This window comes from Kwoniella newhampshirensis, chromosome 1 (genome assembly GCF_039105145.1).
Source record: "Kwoniella newhampshirensis strain CBS 13917 chromosome 1, whole genome shotgun sequence".
In the NCBI taxonomy this organism is placed as follows: Eukaryota; Fungi; Basidiomycota; class Tremellomycetes; order Tremellales; family Cryptococcaceae; genus Kwoniella; species Kwoniella newhampshirensis.
In genome coordinates, this window is record NC_089955.1 from 854637 (window position 1) to 876686 (window position 22050).

Genomic DNA, 22050 nt, shown 5'->3' on the forward strand with positions numbered 1-22050 from the left:
TTTCGCATTTGCTCTTTCCCCTCTTCGGATTCAACATCAATCAACTCTACTATTCGCTCACGCATGGTCTCACAACATCACAGCCCAAAACATCGGCTCGACTTCCTGTTCAACACGGCGCCGCATCCCAATTCCACTGAATTTTTTCGACCTATACACATCCCGCTCACCATCCTGATCACCATACTCTCTTCACTTCTTCATACAATCAAAGCATCAAACAATCATATCGTCCATTCCCTTCTCCTCGTCGACACTGTTTCCATCAAGAAACATTCTGTTCCTTCGTCATCATGTTCCAGTTAGAACTTCGTTCGTCTATTCTTCGTGTTCTATCTGTATCTGTGTCTTGTTGTTAAAGGACTGATGTCAAAGACCAATATTATACTTGTACAGTAGTTTCGTGTCCTGTCTCCCTTCACTGCACCTCGTGATGAAATGATGCTTCATGTCCCCAACTGGTAGCGAGTACCTTCGGCACTATTACGAGTGCAAGTACAGCTTCCACCATCGTCACATCGCGTGTGGATGAAGACAAGATGACGGGTATCGAGTTGCTGAAACTGGAGACTGCTGTACTCGTACCGTGCTCATGCAAGTCGATTCGCTGGATATCTACTGTACCCGTACCTCACTTAGACCCTCATGCTTTCATAGAAGGGGTGAATATAATTGTTCCAGCTTGCCTTTCGCGTTTGTCCAGATCGACAACAATGACTGATATCTGTCTCCACTGCGCACAAATCTCTTGTTGTATATGCAACGATATGCATGAGATCGATATGTAAAGTGTGTATCAGGCTGTTCCCACCGTCTCGAGTAACTTAACCGAGAGTTAAAGTGATGCCACCTGCCACATGCCCGCATGGATTACCACCAAACATCCGGTAAGACATTACCCGAACCGCCAATGAGATCATTCCCATCCGTCCCATCCAACCCTTGACTCCCATCCCCGCCCAAAGGTCCTACGAGTCGATTGTCCACCTCTTGAGGAAGGAAGAATTGCTCTAGACCCACATACGGTGTCATCTCCGTTGGTGCGGCCGATGATCCAAGTGACTGACCATCCAGGAACCTGTGTCGTATAGTCAGCTGCTGCTCAACTCTTACACCCCAGCTCGCAACAGACAGAGTTCCCTTAAACACGCACAAGGGCAATTGGTTGTCCTCTCCTAGCGAAATTCCCGCCCGCTCCAATGTCTCCTGAGCAAACAGAGAATCAAACTCGAATAGCTCCACCGATGAGGGACTATCGTTGATCATCTGGTTCGCTGTATTCGAGGCAGACCACATTGCCGCATTGTTGGGGGACATATTAGTTGGGGCAGCCGGACCTGATGCTGGACCTGATGCTGGACCTGGACTTGGTGTCGGATAGAAAGCGGAATTGACTAATTGACTTGGGGAGAAAGCCGTGAGTGCCGCACCCGCACCCGCTGGTGTCGTCTCCCCTAGGGCTTGGCGTGGCAGCATAGCTGGCAAGGCAGAGGCATGCCGCTGGGGGGAGGAAATCGCACTGGGTGCAGGGATGACCTTTGCCCGCCGAGCTTTGCGAAGTATCAGTCGTAGCGATCGGGCATATCTACCTGCTGGGACTGAAATGCAGAAATCAGCTATGTGATTTATCGCAAAGTTATGCAGCAAATAGCTCACTATCGGAGAGTATATTGGCAAGTTGCTCGATGTCTTTGGCCGTCTGTTTGAGGTTGAGCTCGTTGGGGAATAGTCGAGCGATACGGATGAGGAACGAAGCAGCAAATGCTGCACAAACATCTGATACGATGCGTCAGCCAAAGACTACCAGCGAGAGAGTATATAAGAGAGTATATGACTTACGGGTATAATGGACAGCATAACGCAAGCCGTTCCGATACTACACGATGTATGTAAGCCAGGCCTCTCAATCGTCGAAAATTACTCACATTCTCCCCGTGCAGGCAAATGTATAAACATCGTTGAGCGTTTCTCATCGCTCGGATCGCCAACGCCCGCTTTTCTTCTGGCATACCAAAGATATCGGTGGATTCTCGAATGCCACGCAGAAGTTGAGAATTGACAAAAAGCCTTCTCAGTAATGATCAGCGCGTGCTCACGAGTGGCATACAGAAGCCTCTAGCTTGACTTACTCGGCGTATTGTCTCTGGATGATGACTTATAAGGGACGAAAGTCAGCTAGTCGACATAATTTTATACAAATACATCACGCAGCCACTCACGAGATTCACGGAAGAAGTCCCCTTTTCCTTTTCCGAATCGGTCGGCTGAATCATGGAACCATCGTGAGCTCATGTATGCAACAGTATCCCTTGAGACTGACATAAAACCCTGTCCCAATAACGCTCCCACGCATCGAAGTCTTGGTTTGCCTGCTTCAACCTTTTGAGGGTGCTTTCAGCGATGGGTAGCTCCGGAGCAGCTGTGAGCTCGATGTGAAGGGGAGCTGTTGCAAAACCAGCGATCAGTCGTATTGCATGCCCAGTGGTCGACGAGGTACTCACATCGCAAAGCCGTCAATTCGACCGTCGAGACAAGTCTCGCATCCGATGTGATCGAAAGAGGGTGCTCGAGAAGTCGTCGGCACTGGTGAATGGTCTCATCCTCTCGAATGATGGCTGGTCGGCCCATACCGTACGCCATTCTGCAGGAATGTGAGCTTAGGGGATCACAGCGTATACGGCAATCTCACTGATGCTCCATAAGATAAAGCTGACGAGCTGTTCATCAGTATAGGGAGTCTTGAGGGTCTTGTGGTGATTGGCACTGACGCAAAACCATGTTCTGGAATGAACTACCAAAGATCTCTCCTTTTCTAGCTCTTCTGGCGACTTGCCCTTGCCCATGCCAGTCCTAAGCAGATGGATGAAAGAGCGATTGATACCCATGTCCATGGCCAGACGGACGGCATGACCTGGCGCAGTCTTTATCAGCGCAAGAAAGCGCGTACCGGACTGTGGTACACACCACCAGGCAGCCAGCCACCGTCTTGGAAAGCAGCCAAAAGGATCATGCCCTGAACTGCTTCAATACGTTGGACGGGATGAAACAGGGTCTCAACGGCTGAAAGGCTGTCAGCGATATGTGTTGACGATGCGATACGAGCAGCGCCCACCGATTCGTTCCGCGTGCGCTCGACATGCTACCTGGACATCACTGGCGGGACCTGTCGAATGAATTGACTTAGCGCGCACCTTATATTACAGAAGGGCATGTCAAAGCTCACCACCTCCATCTCGCACCCTAGCTCCAACATAGATGATCGCAGTCAGGGAAAAGGGCGATCGCGCTCGAAGACTGCACACAACCGTCGTTAAAGGAAGATGCAAGACAGCTGCGTACTCACCTGTCCCAGGTGTCCATACTCGGATCAAAACATGGTATGAAATTCGACGAACCGGCGTAATACCTAAACAACGCAATTCAGCCTAGATCCAAGGTGGTGGATATACAGGCTTACAGCTTCATCATTTCCTTACCCTCGTCTTCCATCACATATCCCGCAGTGACCGCATCAGGATAGGCGTGAACATGCCATTTCTTGGGGTTCAGCTTAAATCCCGGTACAACAGCTTTGGGCGGTAGGTTCTGACTCTCAAATATTGTTGAACCACTCGGTCGAGACGGTGTGAATCTTGCCTTCTTGAAGGACTTTTTGTCAAGGTCGTCTTCAGCAAGTTCTCTCTCCATCTCACTTGCTGATCGTTTCATCGATATCACGTCAGTCAAGCCAGAAACCTGAGCAGCCTGCTCCTCTCTCGCTCTTTCAACTGCTGCTTCCACCAGACCTGCCATGTTCGACATCTCCCCCAAGGGATTGATGATCTCCTCTGGCCCAAGGATATCATGTGGTCCAACTGAGCCTGCTCGAGAAGGCGGCAGGGACATGTGTCTAGTGTGAGATTCCTGACGGGCAGAGCTGATGTTCACGGTGAAAGGCATCGCCGAAGGGTTGGAATGTCCGGCAATGGTCTGCCTTCGATAAACTTCGTCCAGGACACCCGGTCTCCGATGGGTAGGAGGGGGCATCTCGGTCTGCTGAGGTGAGAAACCAAACGCCTGCGTTTGATTGCTGATTGCATATGGACGGAATGGGTCAGGTTGACTCGTCCCGTTCTGCTGTTGAGGGAGAGGAGGTGTCGATGAGGGAATGTGCGGGCCGGTAAAGAAGTTGGCTTGATCAGAAGTATTGACAGCATGTCGAAGCTGATTGGCAGGATCGATTATCACTGTACGAAGATTAGGCGAAGCGGATCCCATCACGACAGTGGACACTCCAGCCGTGTTTATAGGTAGGCTACCCACTGGAGGAGCGTAGTCCGGTGTACCGTTCGTAAATGCAATCGGTGTCTGGCCAGATCCATTGGAGGCCGAAGATGACATGCCAGCACGAAGAGTCGTGACGAGGTCGGTAAGGGTGTTCTGAATAGCGGAAACTTGGTTTTCGAGAGACCTTATTCGACTGTGACAGCCATTCAGTCGATGAGTTACAAGTTCGGAAGCACTGAATTAGTTACTCACTCTTCGCCCACAGGCGTGTCTCCTCCTGCTGTTGACCGCCCCGGCTTCTCCATCACGCACGCTAGACCAGCATTGCGGCATCTCTTGCAGGGAGGATCCTCAGCGCCCACACATCGCATCTTCATTCGTCGGCAGTTATTCTGTCAATTGAGATAGTCAGTGCAAAGAAACGGGAGATATATGGATTCATTCTTAAGGGCCCAATGATGATGTATGAGAAGAAAAGACTCACACAGGCACCTGATGAAAGGGTCAAACTGGAGCATCAGCATGAACCCCTTTTGAACGAGATCTTGTTGTTTGAAACATTAGTGTACGAAGTCTCTTCACTCACGGTTGACTCGGTTGATCACACCCTTCTTGTCCCCCTTCCCTTCCCCTTTCCTATCATCTTGACTCTTCGATCGCTTCCCATCTTCTCGTTTGACTTCGTGATCACTACCTTCGTCATGCGAGTAGTCACCTTCCCCCTCATGGTCCATTGTGCGGTGATCTCTGTGGGCTTCTTGCGGTTCTTTCCGGTCGTCGTAGCAGAGGCTTCTTTGTCGGCACAAGGCAATGACTCCACTATGTCGTACCAACCAGAGGAATCAATGCAGTTGAGGTTGCAACCCGCGCGGGTATAGATGGCTATCACCCAATGCAGATGTGTGACTTTGATACCGGATCAGAGGTACCGGGACAACTGTCGACTGCTGTCAACCTTTCAGATAGCTGTCGAGCTGCCGACCAAGAGTTTGGAGACGTTTTCCCCTGTGTCAGCCTGTTCGCTCGTCGGTAGGTCTTTTCTCTGTCAGAGTGTCAGAGGAGGACGAGGAATGACTGATTTCAACAACAGATCTAGAGACAGAGATGGAGGATTCTCAAACTGCACGTGGACAGCTCGAACCCGGTCTGATGGTCCGAACTCTCCCCGATCCCATCGTTACTGTCTCCTCACGCGCGCCTATTTCACGTGCACCACAGGCAAAGTCTAACGAGTAATGTTTTCCTGACGCGCATCTTCTGTGATGGCGACGCGTCAAAGATGACTGGATCGAATTGACAACTTCCATCTTTCCTTCTCTCTCAGCATCGACAAGACAAGAGCTTCTTGGAGCTCGTTCAGTACTCTCATGCCAACATGCCTCTCAGGCGATTGGAGCTATTCAACTTCAAGTCATACAGAGGTACTCAGGTGAGCTGAGGTTCTGTTCCACAGTGTCATTAATTCGAAGAGTTTCTTGATCTCCTTTTATTAATGTTCCGATCTCAGGTTATCTCTTTTGGCGATGCCCCTTTCACATGTATCATTGGTCCCAATGGAGCGGGGAAATCCAATCTGATGGATGCCATCTCCTTCGTCCTCGGTGTCAAATCGGCTCAACTAAGATCAACGCAACTCAAAGATCTGGTGTATCGAGGAAGAAGAGCCGCTCAAGCGGAAGATGAGTCGATGGACGTGGAGACGGAGGAGACGCAAACTCAAACTCAGGGAGCAAACGATGCTAGAACCGCTTGGGTGACGGCTGTGTATGAGGACGAGCAAGGGAAAGAATGGTCATTCCGGAGAAGGTACATCTCTGTCAGCTGTTGCAAGTAGATTGTGTTGCAGAGAAGCTGATGTCAATCTGTAGCATTTCTATGGCCGGTGCATCGACGTACTCCCTCAACACACGGGCCGTCGCGTGGAAAGAATACAACGGTCAATTGGAAAAATTCAACATTCTCGTGAAGGCCAAGAATTTCCTCGTCTTCCAAGGTGATGTCGAGGGTGTGGCCAGTCAAGACAGCAAAGCTCTCGCAAGGCTTATCGACAGGATCAGCGGGTAAGCTGGACTTCTCCCCGAGACCGGTAGACCTGTTCTGATCTGTTGCCTTCATGCAGCTCGGCTGATCATGCTGCTCAATACGAGGCCGCAAAAGCCGCTCAAGATAAGGCGACCGAAGCATCGACGTCGAATTACTCCAAAAAACGAAGTATGCTTACCGAAGTCAAACACTTCAGAGAACAGCAGGATGAGATCAGGCAATGGGAGAAGATTAGGGATGCAAAGGTACGTGTTCCGAGCATGAGGTCTCGGTTGTTTCTGACACTCTAGACAAGGACGCCCTGGTTCAGCGTCACCTTTTATGGAGGCTTTATCACCTTACCAACGAAATCAACGAATCGACGCAGCGAGTCGAGGAGGCCAGTGATCGTCTGGCCGATCTGCGAGAGGGAGCTGTAGGTCTCTCTCTTCTTTGCTATGCTGTTCATGCCGATCTCAGTGGCTGATTCAACGTAGACCGAAGCCGATCACACCTTTCGAGATGGAAAGAAAGAACAAGCTCAAGCCTCATTGAATGTCAAGAAGCGGGAAGCAAGCGTTAAGAAAGCTGAGAAGGCTTATGAGGATAAAGTATGTTCATTGGAATCATCTGGTTCGACAGAGGTTTAACATCAAGCCCTTGCAGAAACCTGAGCTGGTCGCTGTTGAGACCCAGATTACCCATTCGGAGAAGAAGGCTCGCAATGCTACGACTCTCGCTGAGAGAGTACAGAAGGACGAACAGAGGCAGGCTGAAAGTCTGAGAAATCTTGAGCAGGGTGCTGGATTGATCACCGAGAGGATGGTAGAAGCTGGTGGTGAGTCCAAATTTGCTGACCGAAGGCAGACGAAAGGACTGATTGCCCGACAGAGAGGCAAAGACAGCGAAGCCAGGCGGCTGGTATCACCCTTTCTGGTGACGACCTCGATGAATATCGAAGACTGTAGGTTGACATGATCCCTGTTTTGACAAAGAACTAATACTCCTTCAGTCGTGCTACCGCCAACAATCAAGCTGTCAGGGAACGTCAGCAGCTTGAATCTCTTCGCCGAGAGCAGAAAACTCTCAGAGACGCTCTCGCATCTGTGGAAGACAAAATCCAGCAAGCTCGACGTCAACGGGATAAGCTTACGGGTGAGATCGATAGTCTGGCTGAGCGAGAAGAGAATGTGAGTCACTATATATGGGACGCCAGCTTACTAGTCAGATGTCAACCAAAGTTACTGAAATGAGCGAGGAACGAGAAGAAATCAAGGCCCAGTTGGATCACGCGCAAGCCGAAAGGCGAAGAATCAAGTGAGCTTGGCTTTTCGTACAAAAGAGGCCTCCCTGAGCGCCGCTCTCGTTTCCAGCATGCGTGAAACCGAGATCAACGAGCGACTCCAAGACACCTACAACAAGCTGCTCCAAGCGGGCGTCGATAAGCGAGAGACTGAACGCGAAGTCAAACTCAAAGAGACTCTTGCGAGCCTCAAGCGTGTCTTCCCTGGCGTTCACGGACGCGTAGTTGACCTATGCAAGCCTGTCGCCAGAAAGTACGACACAGCTGTGATGACTGTACTGGGGAGGAACGTTGATGCTGTCGTGGTGGAGCATGAGAAGGTTGCAATCGATTGCATCGAGGTCAGTACAACCTACGTTCCTTCGGCTGAGAGCTTACTAGCTGACGTTGGCTCGATGTAGTACATGCGAAGTCAGCGAGCTGGTCAGGCAACTTTCATTCCCCTCGATACCATCCAGGTCAAACCTGTTCCTGAGCGACTTCGAAACTTTGCGAAAGGCGCAAGACTCGCTATTGACTGCATAGAGTATGAGCCGGCTGTAGAGCGGGCAATGCAGCACGCCTGTGGAAGTGCGCTGATTTGCGATACCATGGAGATCGCTAGATACGTTTGCTACGACAAAGGTCAAGAGGTCAAGGGTGAGTGCAGCTCAGATCGAGCGAGGGGTACCACAATAATGATCATCCCACGCGTCTTTAGCCGTCACACTTGAGGGAACTGTCATCCACAAGAGCGGCTTGATCACAGGTGGTCAGGGTTCTGGTGGTGGAAGGAAGTTCGATGACCGTGAGGTGGAAGGTACGCACCCATGCGCAGACGAAAGTCATTGTCGCTGCTTGGGGCTTACAATTGAGACTTGTTAGGCCTCAAACGCCTCAAGGAGACTTACCTTTCGCAACTTCAAGAACTACACCGGTCTAAACCCAAGGACAAGGCGGACGAGGGACTGCTCGAGAGTCTGGCTCGTCTTGATGCAGAATCTACCATCGCTAAGGATGATTTGGTGAGTCAAGACTGAATCTCTGCGTCGATCTGGACTGACTGATTCAATGCCTCACCTCAGGACGCTATACGTCTCCGCCTCAACGGTCTTCGCGATGAGCTCCAGCATGTCAATGCCATTATCACCCGACTCACACCGGACGTGGCACGTCGAACCCAAGCCGTCACCGCTTCAGAAGAACAGTACAGAGGGCTGGCAGGTACTATCGACGCTGCTGATGACGCAGTATTCGGAGTGTTCTGTCGAAAGATTGGCGTGGCAAACATTCGCGAGTACGAAGACGTTCAGCTACGAATCGCGAAGGAGGCGACCGAAGCTATGGAGGGATTCTCAGCACAGCAGGCCAGAATTAGGCATCAGTGAGCCGACTTGCCCTGCTCTAGTAGTCTCATCTGTGTTGACTTGATTGAAATGATAGAACTGAGTTTGAGTCCGCTCAGCTGAGGACCACTCGCGAGCGACTTGCTTCACTTCAATCTACAGTGACGAGAGAAGAGCGGAATGTTGTCAATCTCCGTGCTACAAAAGGCGAGATTCAAGCAGAGCTGGAGAACCTTCAATCTGCCATTGATAGACAGCGCGAGCGACTCAATACAGCCAATGAAGCCTACGAAGAGGTCACCCGCAAAGTCGAAGCTGTGCGAGATCAGGCGAGGAAAGCGCAGAAAGCCCTAGACAAGGCGGTGAAGGAGATTGCAAGCTGGAATGACGAGATCACGAAGTCTGCATCGGACCGTCATGCTATTTATAGGCGATGTAGACTGGAGGAAATCGATTTGCCGTTGATCAGCGGACGACTAGATAAGGTGCCCATCGAGGATGTAAGTCTGCGTTACCGATCAAAAATCGCATATGTGAAGGCTTCTATTGAATGGTTATCTGTCATAGCCTACAAAGCGACGAGATGAAGACAAGGAAATGGAAGACGAAACACAAGGTCCGGTGGAAGCAGACGACTATGGGATTGAGCCTGATTTCGACGTGCTCGAAGAAGAGGACAAGGAGGTTCGTACCAGCTATTCTCATCCGGCTTCGACAGAATATTCTTGGGTCAAGCACGACAAAAAGGATCTCCAGACTGATTCCAGCTATACACTGTGCAGAACAAAGACGAAGAGATAGGACGAGAATTCGAGTCTCAAGTAGCTAAAATGAAGGCGGATCTGGAACGTGTGGTCCCCAACATGAAAGCGATCGAAAGATTGGATGAAGTTGAGAAGGATCTCGATGAAGCCGAGAGAGAGGCGGAAGACACAAGAAGGGAAAGCAAGAGAGCCAAGGATGAATTCCAAGCGCTCAAGAAGAGGAGGTGAGTGTCGTTGTTTTCCCCTTACGGCGTGGATTTGGCAACGCTCCGATTGTGCGCGATCTCATTGAGAGGCACTCGTCGTACTGATGGCCTTTATCACAGATGCGACCTGTTCAACAAAGCTTTCAACCATATGTCAGGCATCATCGATAAGATCTACAAGGATCTTACCAAATCTCAAAACCAAGTTGGTGGTACAGCTTGGTTCACCCTAGAGGAAGCTGAGGTGAGCGTGCTGAGCCTTGTGTATAGGATCCACGCGTCTGCTGACTTTGCGGGCAGGAACCTTATCTGAGCGGTGTCAACTACAATACAATGCCTCCGGGAAAGAGATTCGCAGAGATGGAACAGCTTTCAGGAGGAGAAAAGACGATGGCGGCTTTGGCCTTGCTATTCTCGATTCACAGGTGGGTGTTTTGATCGACACTTCATACCAATTTGTGCATCGTGTAGCACTTTGTCATCTTAGCGCGAACCTCAGCATGGATTGGAACAAGCTAATATCATGCCACAGCTTCCACCCCGCTCCCTTCTTCGTGCTCGATGAAGTGGACGCAGCACTGGACGCTACCAACGTTTCAAAGCTGGCGAGATATGTGCGATCTCAGGCGGACAAGAAGGTGCAATTCCTCATCATTTCGCTGAAGAGCACCCTGTGAGTGGTCTTGTCTTGTCATTCGACTTTGATCCTCTTGCTGACTTGTCTTTTTCTTTTTCTTTCGTTCGAAAGGTACGAGCGAGCTGATGGCCTGGTCGGAGTTTATCGAGAACAAGAAGAGAACAGCTCGAGGACATTGGGTCTCGATTTGAGAAAGGTAAGTGTTTGGATGTAAGCGGAAGAGAATCTCGCTAATCGGGATGACAGTATGTGGATTGAATGGAGGAGAAGCAATGCCCAGACGATGGAAGTGCTGAGACGAATCAATGTACGATAAGGATGATGGTCATATGAATTGTTTGATCAAATCAGCAGCAAGGGTTTTGCCACATGATGCGACCGAAGTGCCACAGAAATGTGTCCCAGACGCAGCCGAAAAGGTAGGAACCCGACTACCCTTAACCAGTTTGCGGTAGACGTCATCTCGTCGTTCTCTCTCTCTCTCTCTCTTCGCTTCGCTTCAGCTTGTTTCCGGTGGTGTGTTGTCTTGGTACATGCCAATCATACGTTACCACCTCGTCAATCTTATCCTATTTTATATCCGCCTACGATACGGACTCGAAGCAGATCAACATCCCACTATAGGATTGAGATAGACATATCACTCGTTCATCTCTTTGATACACACACACACATCTTTTGTCACGTAAGACGCGAGTCTCCTCCATCTTTCCATCCCACCTCGCATCTCGGCATCTCTCGAAAACCGCAATCCGCATCCTTGGCAACCTGTACCCAACCGAAAAGCGACCAAGAGGAGATTTGTTGCTTTTCGACATTCTTGAAGGACTTCTACTTTGAACCAATCTCGTCTTTCTTCTCACCTTCGTGACCGGTCTTCCCAAACAACCCCCCTCCGAACACTCCCTTCTTTCTCTCACTCGCCCGAACCCGACTCAAAGACGCACGATGACCCTCCCCGAAATCACATCCCAATTCGAACCGTATTTCCTGCTCTCCGACGAGAAGCTGAAAGATGTCGTCGACCATTTCAGACAGGAGATGGAGGGCGGATTGGCCGAGTTTGGGAAAGACGTGGCGATGATCCCGAGTTTCGTGACGGGTGTTCCGGACGGGTCTGAACAAGGGTGAGTGTGTTTTACACAGTTAGACTGGGGAGGAGGTAGCTTGAGGTCTTGAAGGGAAGATCTGGTGTCGATGAGGGCCTTGGGGGAGTGTTTCTTTGTATCGGGAAGTGGTTGTATAGGAGGTACGCGGCCGGGAATCCGTACTGGGCCACGCAGCAGGTCGAGAACACGGATGGAAATTGCATCTTTTCTGTGTGACATTTGTTGGAGGTCGCAAAGACGCGATGGGCGGTGAGAGGCGGACGAGTATGTGTTCCGCTTGAAACCGTCCGCTCGAGAGAGACGAGTTTCCCACGAAAAGCTAGAAGGTAGCATGTTTCGGAACGCTGTGGATTAGCGGAAACGGATGATGGAGGTGCGGCGGGGGAGTCGACGCAAAAAGTTGACGAGGGGGATCCGCACCATGAGCTCCTTTGACAGAGGGAGTGATTCCCTACTTGGCTAGCGGGCGGGCTGCATCTGTGGCGGGCTGCATCTGGGACACGAGACCAGCAAAAGAAAACACAATCATGGACGGAGCTGACTCCCGTTATTTCTCAGCACGTTCCTTGCCCTTGACTTGGGTGGCACGAACCTGTGAGTGTCGTGTGTTTACACTTTCGTGTCAGCTTTCTTTCAACGCCAATTCCCCCTGCCCGAGAAAACCTGCTGATCCCGCTTCTCAGTCGAGTTTGTGAAGTCCGACTCTTCGGTGAACACAAATTTGAGATCAAGCAGCAAAAATACAAGGTCTCCGACGAATTGAAAGAGGGTCAAGCGAGAGTCTTATTCGGTGAGTGAAGGGGCACCTTACGTGTTCCTTGTTTAGTGCAAGATGGTGGAGCGAGAAATCGAGAGAACTCGTAACCTGACTGTACTTTGTCCTCCCAGACTACATCGCCGATTCCGTTGACGCCTTCTTGACCGACATTGGTTCTGATATTTCGTCCAACGAGCCCATGCATCTTGGTTTCACCTTCAGGTGGGTTTTACCTTTCGCTCATCACATTGCCGTTAGACATGACACTGATCTTCGGGATGCTGATGCAGTTTCCCTGTCGAGCAAACCGCTATTGACGCCGGCAAGCTCCTGACCTGGACGAAGGGATTCAACGCTAAGAACGCTATCGGTCATGACGTCGTGAAACTCTTGCAAGACGCCTTTGACAAGAAGCATATCCATGTTCGATGCAGCGCTCTCGTCAATGACGTGAGCAGAAATCATTGGTCACGAAGACCCCACGATGGCTAATGGCTGACCTGAACATATCTGCCCATCAGACTGTCGGAACCCTTCTTTCACGATCATATCAATCTGGACCTGCCCTCATTGGTGCCATCTTCGGAACAGGTACTAACGGAGCTTACATTGACAAGACAAGGACCGTCACAAAGCTGGGAAAGGAGAAGATCGCAGAGGCTGAGCAGGGCGGTCAACATGCCGGAGAATTCATGGTCGTAAACACCGAGTGGGGGGCTTTCGACAACGGAGTGAGTGTAAATTTTCATTAGCAGGGATCGATGCTGGCGCTGTCTGGAGAGACTGGTGGGAGCACGAAGACAGTCGGGGTCTCTTGCGGACCGCGGAGCTCGGAATGTTTGAAGAAGAAAGGCGTCTGTGATAACGGAGGACAAACGCTAATGATGCTTCGTCTTTGCAGAGAAAATGCTTGCCCATCTCCGCTTTTGACAACAAGCTGGATCGAGAAAGTATCAATCCGTGAGTGGAGTGCACCTTCGAAGCTGTTCGTGCCCTGACACACAGCCCAGTCGAAAACAAGCATTTGAAAAGCTCGTCTCAGGAATGTGTGAGTGTCATGTTGTAGCATGGGTGTAGAGAGTATGGACATCCGACTCCGGTGGCTTACTCTCAACCATTCTTAGACATCGGAGAAATTGTCCGAAACATGCTTCTGCATTTCATCGACTCATCTGTCCTCTTCGATGGTTACTCTTCGAACATCCTCAACACCCACTATGGCTTCGATGCGGCCTTTGTATCAGGAGTCGAAGGTGCCAAATCTTCTGATGAAGTCAAGAAATTAATCATCAAGATGCTCGGCGTCAACCCTAAACATATCAGCGAAGGAGATATCGAGACCGTTCAGTGGGCCACTAGAGTCGTAGCGGAACGAGCATGTAAACTCGCAGGATGCGCCATCGCCGCCGTGGTACTGCATACAGGCAACGACAAGAACACGGAAGGCGAAGAGGACCAAGGTGTAGATGTCGGTATCGATGGCAGTCTGGCGGAATTCTTACCAGGTTTCTTCGATAGAGTAAGGGAGGCTTTAGTGGTCGTCCTAGGAAAGGAGAGTTCGGACAGAATCAAGATGGGTCTGGCGAAAGATGGCAGTGGTGTTGGTGGTGAGTGGGAAGTTTCTTCTGTGCCTGTCCCGGTCTTGCGGACTTTTGTCCATGATGCAGCGCAACGCGGCCTGGTCAGACTACCTCTGTGGTCCCTCGATGCGACGATAGTCTCAGAGCTACCAGCTGATGCCGATACTGATGTTGTGTCCGCAAAATAGCCGCTCTCACCGCTCTTCAAGCTAAGAAAGCGATGGAAAAACGAACCGAGAGTCACTCTTCGTTTGTCCCAGGAAAGGTGGGGACCGGAGTAACAGGTAGTGGAAGGCAATGAATGAACTGAGGCGCAGGAATGGACGGCATCATCGACAATGAGTAGTATCCTTGTTCAATTGACAGAGAAAGGGTTCGTGGAAGGAAGAAAACAGAAGGACCAGTCGGTTTTTGAGCATCTGATATTGGTCATGCATCTGGGTGTCGCTTACAATTCGGTCATTTGCAAGAGCAGATAAGTACCGATGTGATTGCGCAAATTAGTGAACGTTATCGAGGATAGTGATACAGTCCATGAGAGCCAGTCGATTACTGGTGTGTCAGCTTAGACGAGGGGAAGAGAAACCGCAAAGTTGTACGAGGCAGCATCGAAAGAAGGACGAGAGAGCGGTTGAAGCAGGGCGACAGTGCAGTGTCGAAGAAAGGTCAGATACGTGATACCGAAATCAGTCTTTGAATCAACCACAATCTCTCGTGTATAGAAGCTTTGGTGAACAACAAATTTAACCCAGGCGGATAGATGGTCGTACTAATTCACCTTGTTGGATGGATCGGTCGGTCTATCCATGAGCTATAAGAATACAACACAGCGATATGCTTCGATCGATATACAAGTTGACGGGCATCTGATCAACCTATGCCTATGCAGTTTTCTGACGGCGGACGGGGAGGAACTTGATGGGATATCGATTGAGGAAAGGCCAAGGTGGGACTGTTGTCTGATTTACGATGATACAATGGTGGAATATCAGCACGATGCCTCACACGACTGACAGGATATAAGGTGAAGAAATAGCGCGATCGCCATGTGGTAGAATGAGAGGTAAGGGTTGCAATAGTTGGGTTGTCGAGCGAGTGAGAATGATGTCGTGAGGAGTATTGATGATGAATCCGTGGTATCGCGTGGAAGGCTTTGGAGATGATAGCGAACGAGACATACCAGGAGCAGAACCATGAAACCAGCTGTAAATGCTTCGAGACCCAACAGCACCGAAGCCGTCAGATATGAAAGGAGGAAGGCTAGGAGCTAACAACGGGAGATCGTCAACATGGTAGATTCTTCGCTGGGCATGATTAGTATCCAAAAAGATAGATGGATAGAAAGACAGATAGATGGACGGATAGACGGATGGATGGAAAGACAGACAGACAGACAAATGGATGGAAAGACAGATAGATAGACAGATGGATAGATGGAAAACGCAGCACAGCGTCTTGAGGGTTCGAATGGCCATTGTACTCACCGTGAGAGCTACGAGGAAATGCTGAGAATACGCCTCGACGAGATGTTGTGATTGAGGATCCTGGGAGATGCGTCATCATGAGCCTTTGCGTCTTGTGTTTATCGTTGCCAGTTCCTCTTTTGTTTCAGCTCACGATTCTTCCTTCGAGGACCTTTTGCACTGAAGCGGGGAGGTAGTCCATCCTGAGTGTTCTGTGCTCACGTATATGACTTGGTTGACTTTGTACAAGTCATCGACAAATGATGATGATGATGATGATTAGTAGTCCGTGTCAGACACGCGACTGAACGAATGGGACAGGAACAGAGAATAATGATGATGAGAATGAGACTGAGACTGAACGGGCCCCGGATTCCTTGATATTGAATTGAATGCATGTGCCACACTCGGAGATATCCACCGCATTCGATCCCATTCGATCCCCGGATGTCCCCTTTTCCCCTTTTGTGGAAAGGCGGCGAGTGGGTGGTCTGTCCGAATCCAGTAGTTTCGGTTTGACGTCATCACCACTGACTGTTTCTGAACTTGCATCTTCCCATTCCTGGTATTCCCACTTTGCCAATGTTCGTCGTCATTATTATTATTACTTTACCCGTTTCCTCGCTCCCAGCCAGGAGGGACCCTGTTTCGTCCCCATTCCTCTCCATCGTGGTATAAAGATACGAACCCTTTTGCTGCTCATCGTCTCATCTTGTTTCCTTTTCACCCACACCACCCACACCGACTCCTATACACCAATAACAACACAACAACACCACACCAACAGTCAACCGTCGTTCAATCACTTTCGGTCGAAATCACGACCAGACCTCCTCTCCCACCCTTGCTCCAAAGTCGCCCATCACGGCGTCCGAAGCGATCCAGCTCGGCCTCGTTGGCCTTCTCTCCAGGCCGGTGATCAACGCAGTCTTCCCTTCGGAGAGAAGCGTCCAGACCACCGTTGTCGATAACAGACAGCCAGAACCACAACAACAGGAACTCCAACAACAACAACAACAACAACAACAACAAGAAACCACGTCATCAGGAGAATCGCGCTCGTCGACCGATCTCCTCTCACAGGTATCTACAACGCAGTCTTCACCTACTACCCCAGGTAGACCTGTCTTCCTGCCGATCACAACCGTACCTGCTCTCGGAGGTGCTTACAAACGATCAGAACCCGCATCCGCACCTGAACCCGCAGCCGCAGCCGTTCCTCAACCCGAACCCGTGCCCACTAGCTCGTCCGTACCGGTACAAGAGACCGTCAAGACAATCGAGGAAACTCCCGCTACTACCCCGGCTCCAGCACAAGAACTTACAGTTGAACCAGCCTACCTTCCTGCTCTCTACACAGCAAACGGAACCCACCCGATCAACATGACAACTGCGACTGCCCCCTCCATCGTTGAGGACCACGATCAGACTCTGTCCCGAAAGGCTGAGAGTGCTCTCGATCTCAACAAGGACGAGCAAGAGTACGAGCGACAACCTAGCCGTCCCGTCTCTCGAGCCACTCAGAGAACTTCCCACACCCATCATACCACCCTTACCAACGGGAACGGTCATCTTCCCAATGGACGCCCTCAGGTCGTACCTGGCGAAGTGGTAGATGACGACGAAGACGGAGTTGCTGGCACCGACGCGAACAACATGGCCCTCGGCTCGGCTTTGGACACTGATCCTTCAAACATGAAGCGAGAAGCAGAGTATGAAGGAGAAGAAGAGACCGCCCAGAGGCCTTCGTGAGTCCTCTTCACGTGATCTGCAATACCCTCAGCTGATCGCTTCGAGCTCAGTATGTCCAACCGGGCTTCCCGCTCCTACGTCAAGCCCATCCCCATCGTCACTACCTACGAGCGCGAGCTCCCAGATACGGCGTCGGTGAACAAGCGCAAGTCCATTGCCGGCTCCACCAAGGCACCCAGTGTCAAACCTCCTACCGTCAAGCGAGCCGCTTCCAAAGCTGCGTCTGTCCGGTCCGCCAAACCTGCGACAATCAACACTTTCGGTGCCAACGGGGACAGCCAGGAGCATTTCGATCATCATGACCAGCCAGAGGAACGATATGTTCGACCTCCATCGCGACAAGAGGAGCGATACGCGCGGCCCGCCTCTCGACAAGAAGAGCAGTACGCTCGACCTGCTTCTCGGACTGGGTCCCGTGCCGGGTCAGTACACCGTCTTCCCCAGTTCTCTGAGGGTGCCGGTGGCATCGGTATCGGCCAGGTCGCTACTCACGAGCATCAGCACCAGTTGCAACAAGGTAGAGACACTGGCAGTCGACGAGGCAGTCGAACTTCCCTTCACGATCAAGGACCTATCTCGCGTGATCGATCTACTACTTTCGAGGAGCCCCAGCACGACCATTCGCAATTGAACAGGTCTATGTCGCCCAACCGTCCTCGATCAGCTTTCGGACACCGACCTTTGCCTCTTATGGCTATCGAGGAAGGTGACCGTCCCGAGAGCAGATACGATGGCAGAGACTCTCGAGCTGGTGTGCTCGGTCGAAGCGGCACTGTCATGAGCCGCGCCAATACCCTTGGCAGGAACGGCACCCTTTCCCGAGGCGCCAACGGTGGTACCATTGGAAGCAGGAAGGGTGCTTTCGGACGAGGTGCCGGTGCCAGCATTGGTACCCAACCCGAAGAGGTGCTTGGTCGAGATGACATTCACGCTCGCGCCGAGTTGTCGGAAAGAATCTTGGACGATGTTACACTCCGAAAGCTCTCCACCATGGAGAAGAAGGATGCTCGTCGACTCACCAAGGTCATCAAGGCTGAGGCGAAATCCGAATCCAAGGCCGTTGCAGGCTCGATCAAGGAGCTCGAGCGACTTGTTCGACTTCAGCGAGACGCCGCTAATGCCGAGCGAAAGTCTCAGCTCAGACTTGCCAAGTTCACCAAAAACGAACACAAGGCGAGATTGAGATTTTTGAAAGAGAAGGAGAGGTACGAGAGAGTTGAGGGAGAGTTGAGGAATGCCGAGAACGACTACGAGGAGAGGAGAGACCACGCTGCTGGCCTCACTGCTCAGGTAGCCGAGAGGACTTATGAGCTCGACGATCTACGTGCTCAGAAGGCTGCTGATGATGTGAGTGTTCTCATGGGTTGATATCGTTGTTGTTCTTATGCTGACAGTCATACATAGCGTGAGAGAGCGGTCAAGATCCTCGCCCTGAAGAACCCCGCCCACAGCTAGACGAGGACCCGCATAGTCGTTACAACGGTCTGTGATCTTCAAAAGGAAAAGTACGAGGTGGGAATGGGGGAGGTTTTGTCATGTGTTCAGTTTGCTATATCTTCAAACCCGGTCTCGCTTTATTACCCATTTCTATATTTCGTTCGCTGGGTGAGAAGGGAGAAGGAAAGGAAAAGGATAGCTCGTTACTATTTCTGCTTTACTACGTACACGTATAATTAGACCGAAGAAGCCAATGGATCGTGTGCGAAAGACGTGGTGTGGTCGTGGTAGCATCAGACAGCTGTAGCTGTCGCTCATGAATTCCAAAAGTGTGCGGTCCAGACCTAGTGTCTTTGTTTCCTCTAGTGATGGGTTTTTCAGGCACCAAATGATATCGATTAAGTTCAAGTGAAAAAGCCTCCACTTCTCGAGATTCAACTGTTTCGAAGATATCTGAACACTGTCTTGTCGCTTCTCATCGTTGCTATTCTTGTGATTCGGCATCTCCACTCTGGTCACCATCTCGAAAGCAGCATCAACCAGTGGAAGATAGCCTTTCAGAGAAATTGGGATCAGGACTGGGAAGATGTCTACGGACATATACCCAAACCGTCCCCCGCCATCAAAAGCCTTGCTCCAAGAATGGTTGCGTTCGTACGGGGTCTTCACGGACAGCAGCTTGGAGATCTGTTCGATGGGGGGCGAGGTTGAGGATGAGCACGAGATCAACGGATCTGTAGGTGAGAGCGAGCTTGAGGGCAGGGGCTGGAGAGTGATTGCCAAGCGGGATATGGAAGAGGGGGAGTTGCGTGAGTGTTTTGTTTTTCTTCTTTTTTTGGTTTTTGGTTTTTGAGGTTCGAGGTCCAAGGTTCGTCGTACTGCAATCTGTTCGCTTCCAGAATCACGAAGTGAGATACAGCATCCCCTCTGCTTTGGCCTGCTTTGGCCTGCTTCGATCCTACTTCTGCTTTTTGAACCAAGCTTGCTCTTCGTCTCTGTTTTGAACCTCGACTTGTTGAGCTTTGCACAGTCGCTATCTACTGATACTAGAAAAAGAACCAAAACTAATCTCACCAATCTTCTTTCTTCAGTCTGCTCAATACCCAAGACCGTCCTCTTGTCCATCAAATCCTCATCTCTCCCCGCTCTCCCCTCCTCATCGAGCCACAAGCACGACCAACACACCTCCCTCCTCCACTTAGCCCTGTGCGTCTTACATGATTTCCGACTCGAGACTGAATCTCGATGGTATGGCTACCTTCAGAGCTTACCCCGCCATCCGGTCGGGTTGGGTCTGCCGATCTTTTGGGGGATGGAAGAGATGTGCGATTCCCTGGGGCAGAAGAGGGACGGGGAACAGGGGTTGAGGTGGTTGGAAGGGACGGAGGCGGGGCGGGATTTGGAGAGGAAAGACAGAGAGGGGATGGGATTGGTGAGTTTCTGGGAGCTACTTGTGACTGAGCGGATCCACTGGAGACGAGGTGAATAATCGAGCTGGTCTCGAGGGTCAGGAAGGCTAGCGAGGGAATTCCAGCGTCAGTGATATTTTAAGAAGGACGTAGAATTCAGGACCTTGTCGTGTCTCTTCGGAACGGGACGGGTTGCAATCTGGGGTCCAAAAACTCGAAGTTGTTTCAATTACACGAATCGCAAATTGACCTCCTTTCCCACCCAGACCGCCCTCACCGCCTTCTACAAGACGTTCTCCTCTCATCTCCCACCTACCTCATCTCACCCAGACCCCTCCCCCTTATCCTCCTTTCTCCACGCTTACTCTCTCGTCTCGACCAGAGCATTCCTCATCGATCTCTACCATACCGTCGCCCTCACGCCCTTTTCCGACCTATTCAATCATTCATCCACTACGCCCAACACCTCGCTCCTCTCTGACGACTTCGTGTGTCACGTTTGTGGCTCGCTCGCGACGTGTCCTCACGACGTGATGAACAATGATGGGGTGAGCTGGAGATTGAGCCATCTAGGAGACTGGGAGCGACGAAAGGTGGAGAATGAAGTGGATAGCGTGGATATGAGAGTGGAACGAAGGGTGGCGGATGGGCATGAGATTTGGAATTCTTATGGAGAAGGGATGGGCGACGGGAGATTATTGGTGGAGTGGGGCTTTATCTCGGAGGAATTTGCGGGTGATGGGCTGGTCTGGGATGTCGATGAGATGGGAAGGAGGGAAGGAGGCGATTGGGAAGAAGAGTTGGATGGATTGGGGAAAGAGTGGAAGTCAAGAAAGGGTGGAGGTAACGACGGCGATGAAGTCGATGACGATGACGATGGCGATGGCGACAAAGACAACGACAACGATAACGATTACGATAACGACAACGACAACGAAGCACTGTTGTGTGGACAAAGCAAGTCCGAAAGCCATCTACTTAACCTAGATCAATTAGGACGAATATCGATCAACATCTACGCGTCGCTTTGGCTAGATCAGACACCGAAAGGTGATGAGTCATCTACCTCTTCCACGGCAACGAACGAAATTGGGAGCCAGCACAATCTTTACGCCTCGCTCACTCCAGAACAAGACGACGACGGAACTGTCAAGACGAAGATTGACGGGATCCTCGACAGCGCAGAGGAACTCGAAGAGAGTTGGCAGCGGCTACAAGCGGCTTCTCTCTTGTGTACGACCGATGACAAGGTAGAAATGAAAAATACGGACTCGTCGGCTCGTCAGACCGATTCCTTGCCCCTCGCATCGCCGTTGACGATGACGGGAAAGACGGTCAGGGTCGCGAGGAGGATCAGGGAGTTGTTGACGGCCAGAATGAAAAAGATGTATCGACCTGACTTGAGTCAGGAAGAATTGTTCATTCTCCGAGATGTGAGTCTTCGTCTTCGTCTCCGTCTTCGTCTCTCCTCAGTACTCCTTTTCAATTCTGGATCATGGTTGTAATTCTCCCGGCCCCCCCAACGCTCCCTCTTCTTCTGGTCCTTTTTCTTGAAATGCATCGCGCAATCGCAGTCAATCTCGATAGACTGACTCTGTTCTTGGCAGAATTTGAATCCTGGAGATCGATATCGTCGACTGGCAATGACCCTTTCGATCAACGAGAGGGGATTGTTGATCTCCGCTTTGTCCAAATGGGATGAATGGTTGGACGTGTATGGCACGCAACGGCTATGACGACACAGTAGAGTGGAAAAGTGTGGTCTGAAGGCATAACAAATATAAGTTAGCAGTCTTTGCTCTTTGGTCTATAACCCAGCACCCTATTCCCATAAGATAGGCAATTACCGAAAAATCGAACACCGCAGGTGTATGTAGTACCGCTTGAGCTCTATCTCCAGCTTCTCAGCTACGGTGTGAAATCGCTCTTGTCAACATGTGCATATGTATTAAGAGTATATGAAGGTGCACGACTAGCCTGCGTGCAGTCGTAGCTATGTTACAGAACAACCGATCAAATA

At 50.8% G+C, this 22050-nt stretch overlaps 5 protein-coding genes across 5 annotated transcripts; 4 read left to right on the forward strand and 1 right to left on the reverse strand.

Annotated features, from left to right (window-relative positions):
• Positions 1-870: 870 nt before the first annotated feature.
• On the reverse strand, positions 871-5000 carry IAR55_000320 (uncharacterized protein; the record flags this gene model as incomplete). Its single annotated transcript, XM_066943456.1, has 19 exons — positions 871-1078; positions 1154-1598; positions 1657-1776; positions 1840-1876; positions 1926-2067; positions 2130-2154; positions 2220-2264; positions 2321-2443; positions 2502-2641; positions 2690-2709; positions 2769-2911; positions 2965-3060; positions 3113-3163; positions 3224-3294; positions 3344-3406; positions 3458-4459; positions 4519-4658; positions 4751-4758; positions 4853-5000. The coding sequence occupies 19 exons, from the start codon at positions 4998-5000 to the stop codon at positions 871-873; spliced, it is 3027 nt and encodes a 1008-aa protein (XP_066805998.1).
• A 641-nt stretch (positions 5001-5641) lies between these two features.
• On the forward strand, positions 5642-10781 carry IAR55_000321 (uncharacterized protein; the record flags this gene model as incomplete). The annotated part of the gene is made up of 23 exons (XM_066943457.1): positions 5642-5695; positions 5774-6072; positions 6135-6326; positions 6386-6554; positions 6605-6724; positions 6786-6899; positions 6955-7126; positions 7180-7252; positions 7301-7478; positions 7571-7605; positions 7662-7932; positions 7993-8230; positions 8292-8390; positions 8456-8595; positions 8656-8954; positions 9014-9416; positions 9484-9600; positions 9699-9904; positions 10007-10130; positions 10187-10311; positions 10419-10559; positions 10635-10719; positions 10770-10781. The coding sequence occupies 23 exons, from the start codon at positions 5642-5644 to the stop codon at positions 10779-10781; spliced, it is 3666 nt and encodes a 1221-aa protein (XP_066805999.1).
• A 690-nt stretch (positions 10782-11471) lies between these two features.
• IAR55_000322 (uncharacterized protein) lies at positions 11472-14270 on the forward strand (the record flags this gene model as incomplete). Its single annotated transcript, XM_066943458.1, has 10 exons — positions 11472-11650; positions 12191-12226; positions 12316-12422; positions 12521-12611; positions 12680-12839; positions 12911-13120; positions 13291-13349; positions 13400-13437; positions 13514-13996; positions 14158-14270. 10 exons carry the CDS (start codon positions 11472-11474, stop codon positions 14268-14270), a joined length of 1476 nt encoding a protein of 491 aa, XP_066806000.1.
• A 1554-nt stretch (positions 14271-15824) lies between these two features.
• On the forward strand, positions 15825-18639 carry IAR55_000323 (uncharacterized protein; the record flags this gene model as incomplete). Its single annotated transcript, XM_066943459.1, has 4 exons — positions 15825-16016; positions 16261-17180; positions 17235-18531; positions 18589-18639. The coding sequence occupies 4 exons, from the start codon at positions 15825-15827 to the stop codon at positions 18637-18639; spliced, it is 2460 nt and encodes an 819-aa protein (XP_066806001.1).
• Positions 18640-19207: 568 nt separating this feature from the next.
• Positions 19208-21766, forward strand: IAR55_000324 (uncharacterized protein; the record flags this gene model as incomplete). The annotated part of the gene is made up of 4 exons (XM_066943460.1): positions 19208-19430; positions 19713-20053; positions 20297-21463; positions 21638-21766. The coding sequence occupies 4 exons, from the start codon at positions 19208-19210 to the stop codon at positions 21764-21766; spliced, it is 1860 nt and encodes a 619-aa protein (XP_066806002.1).
• Positions 21767-22050: the final 284 nt, after the last annotated feature.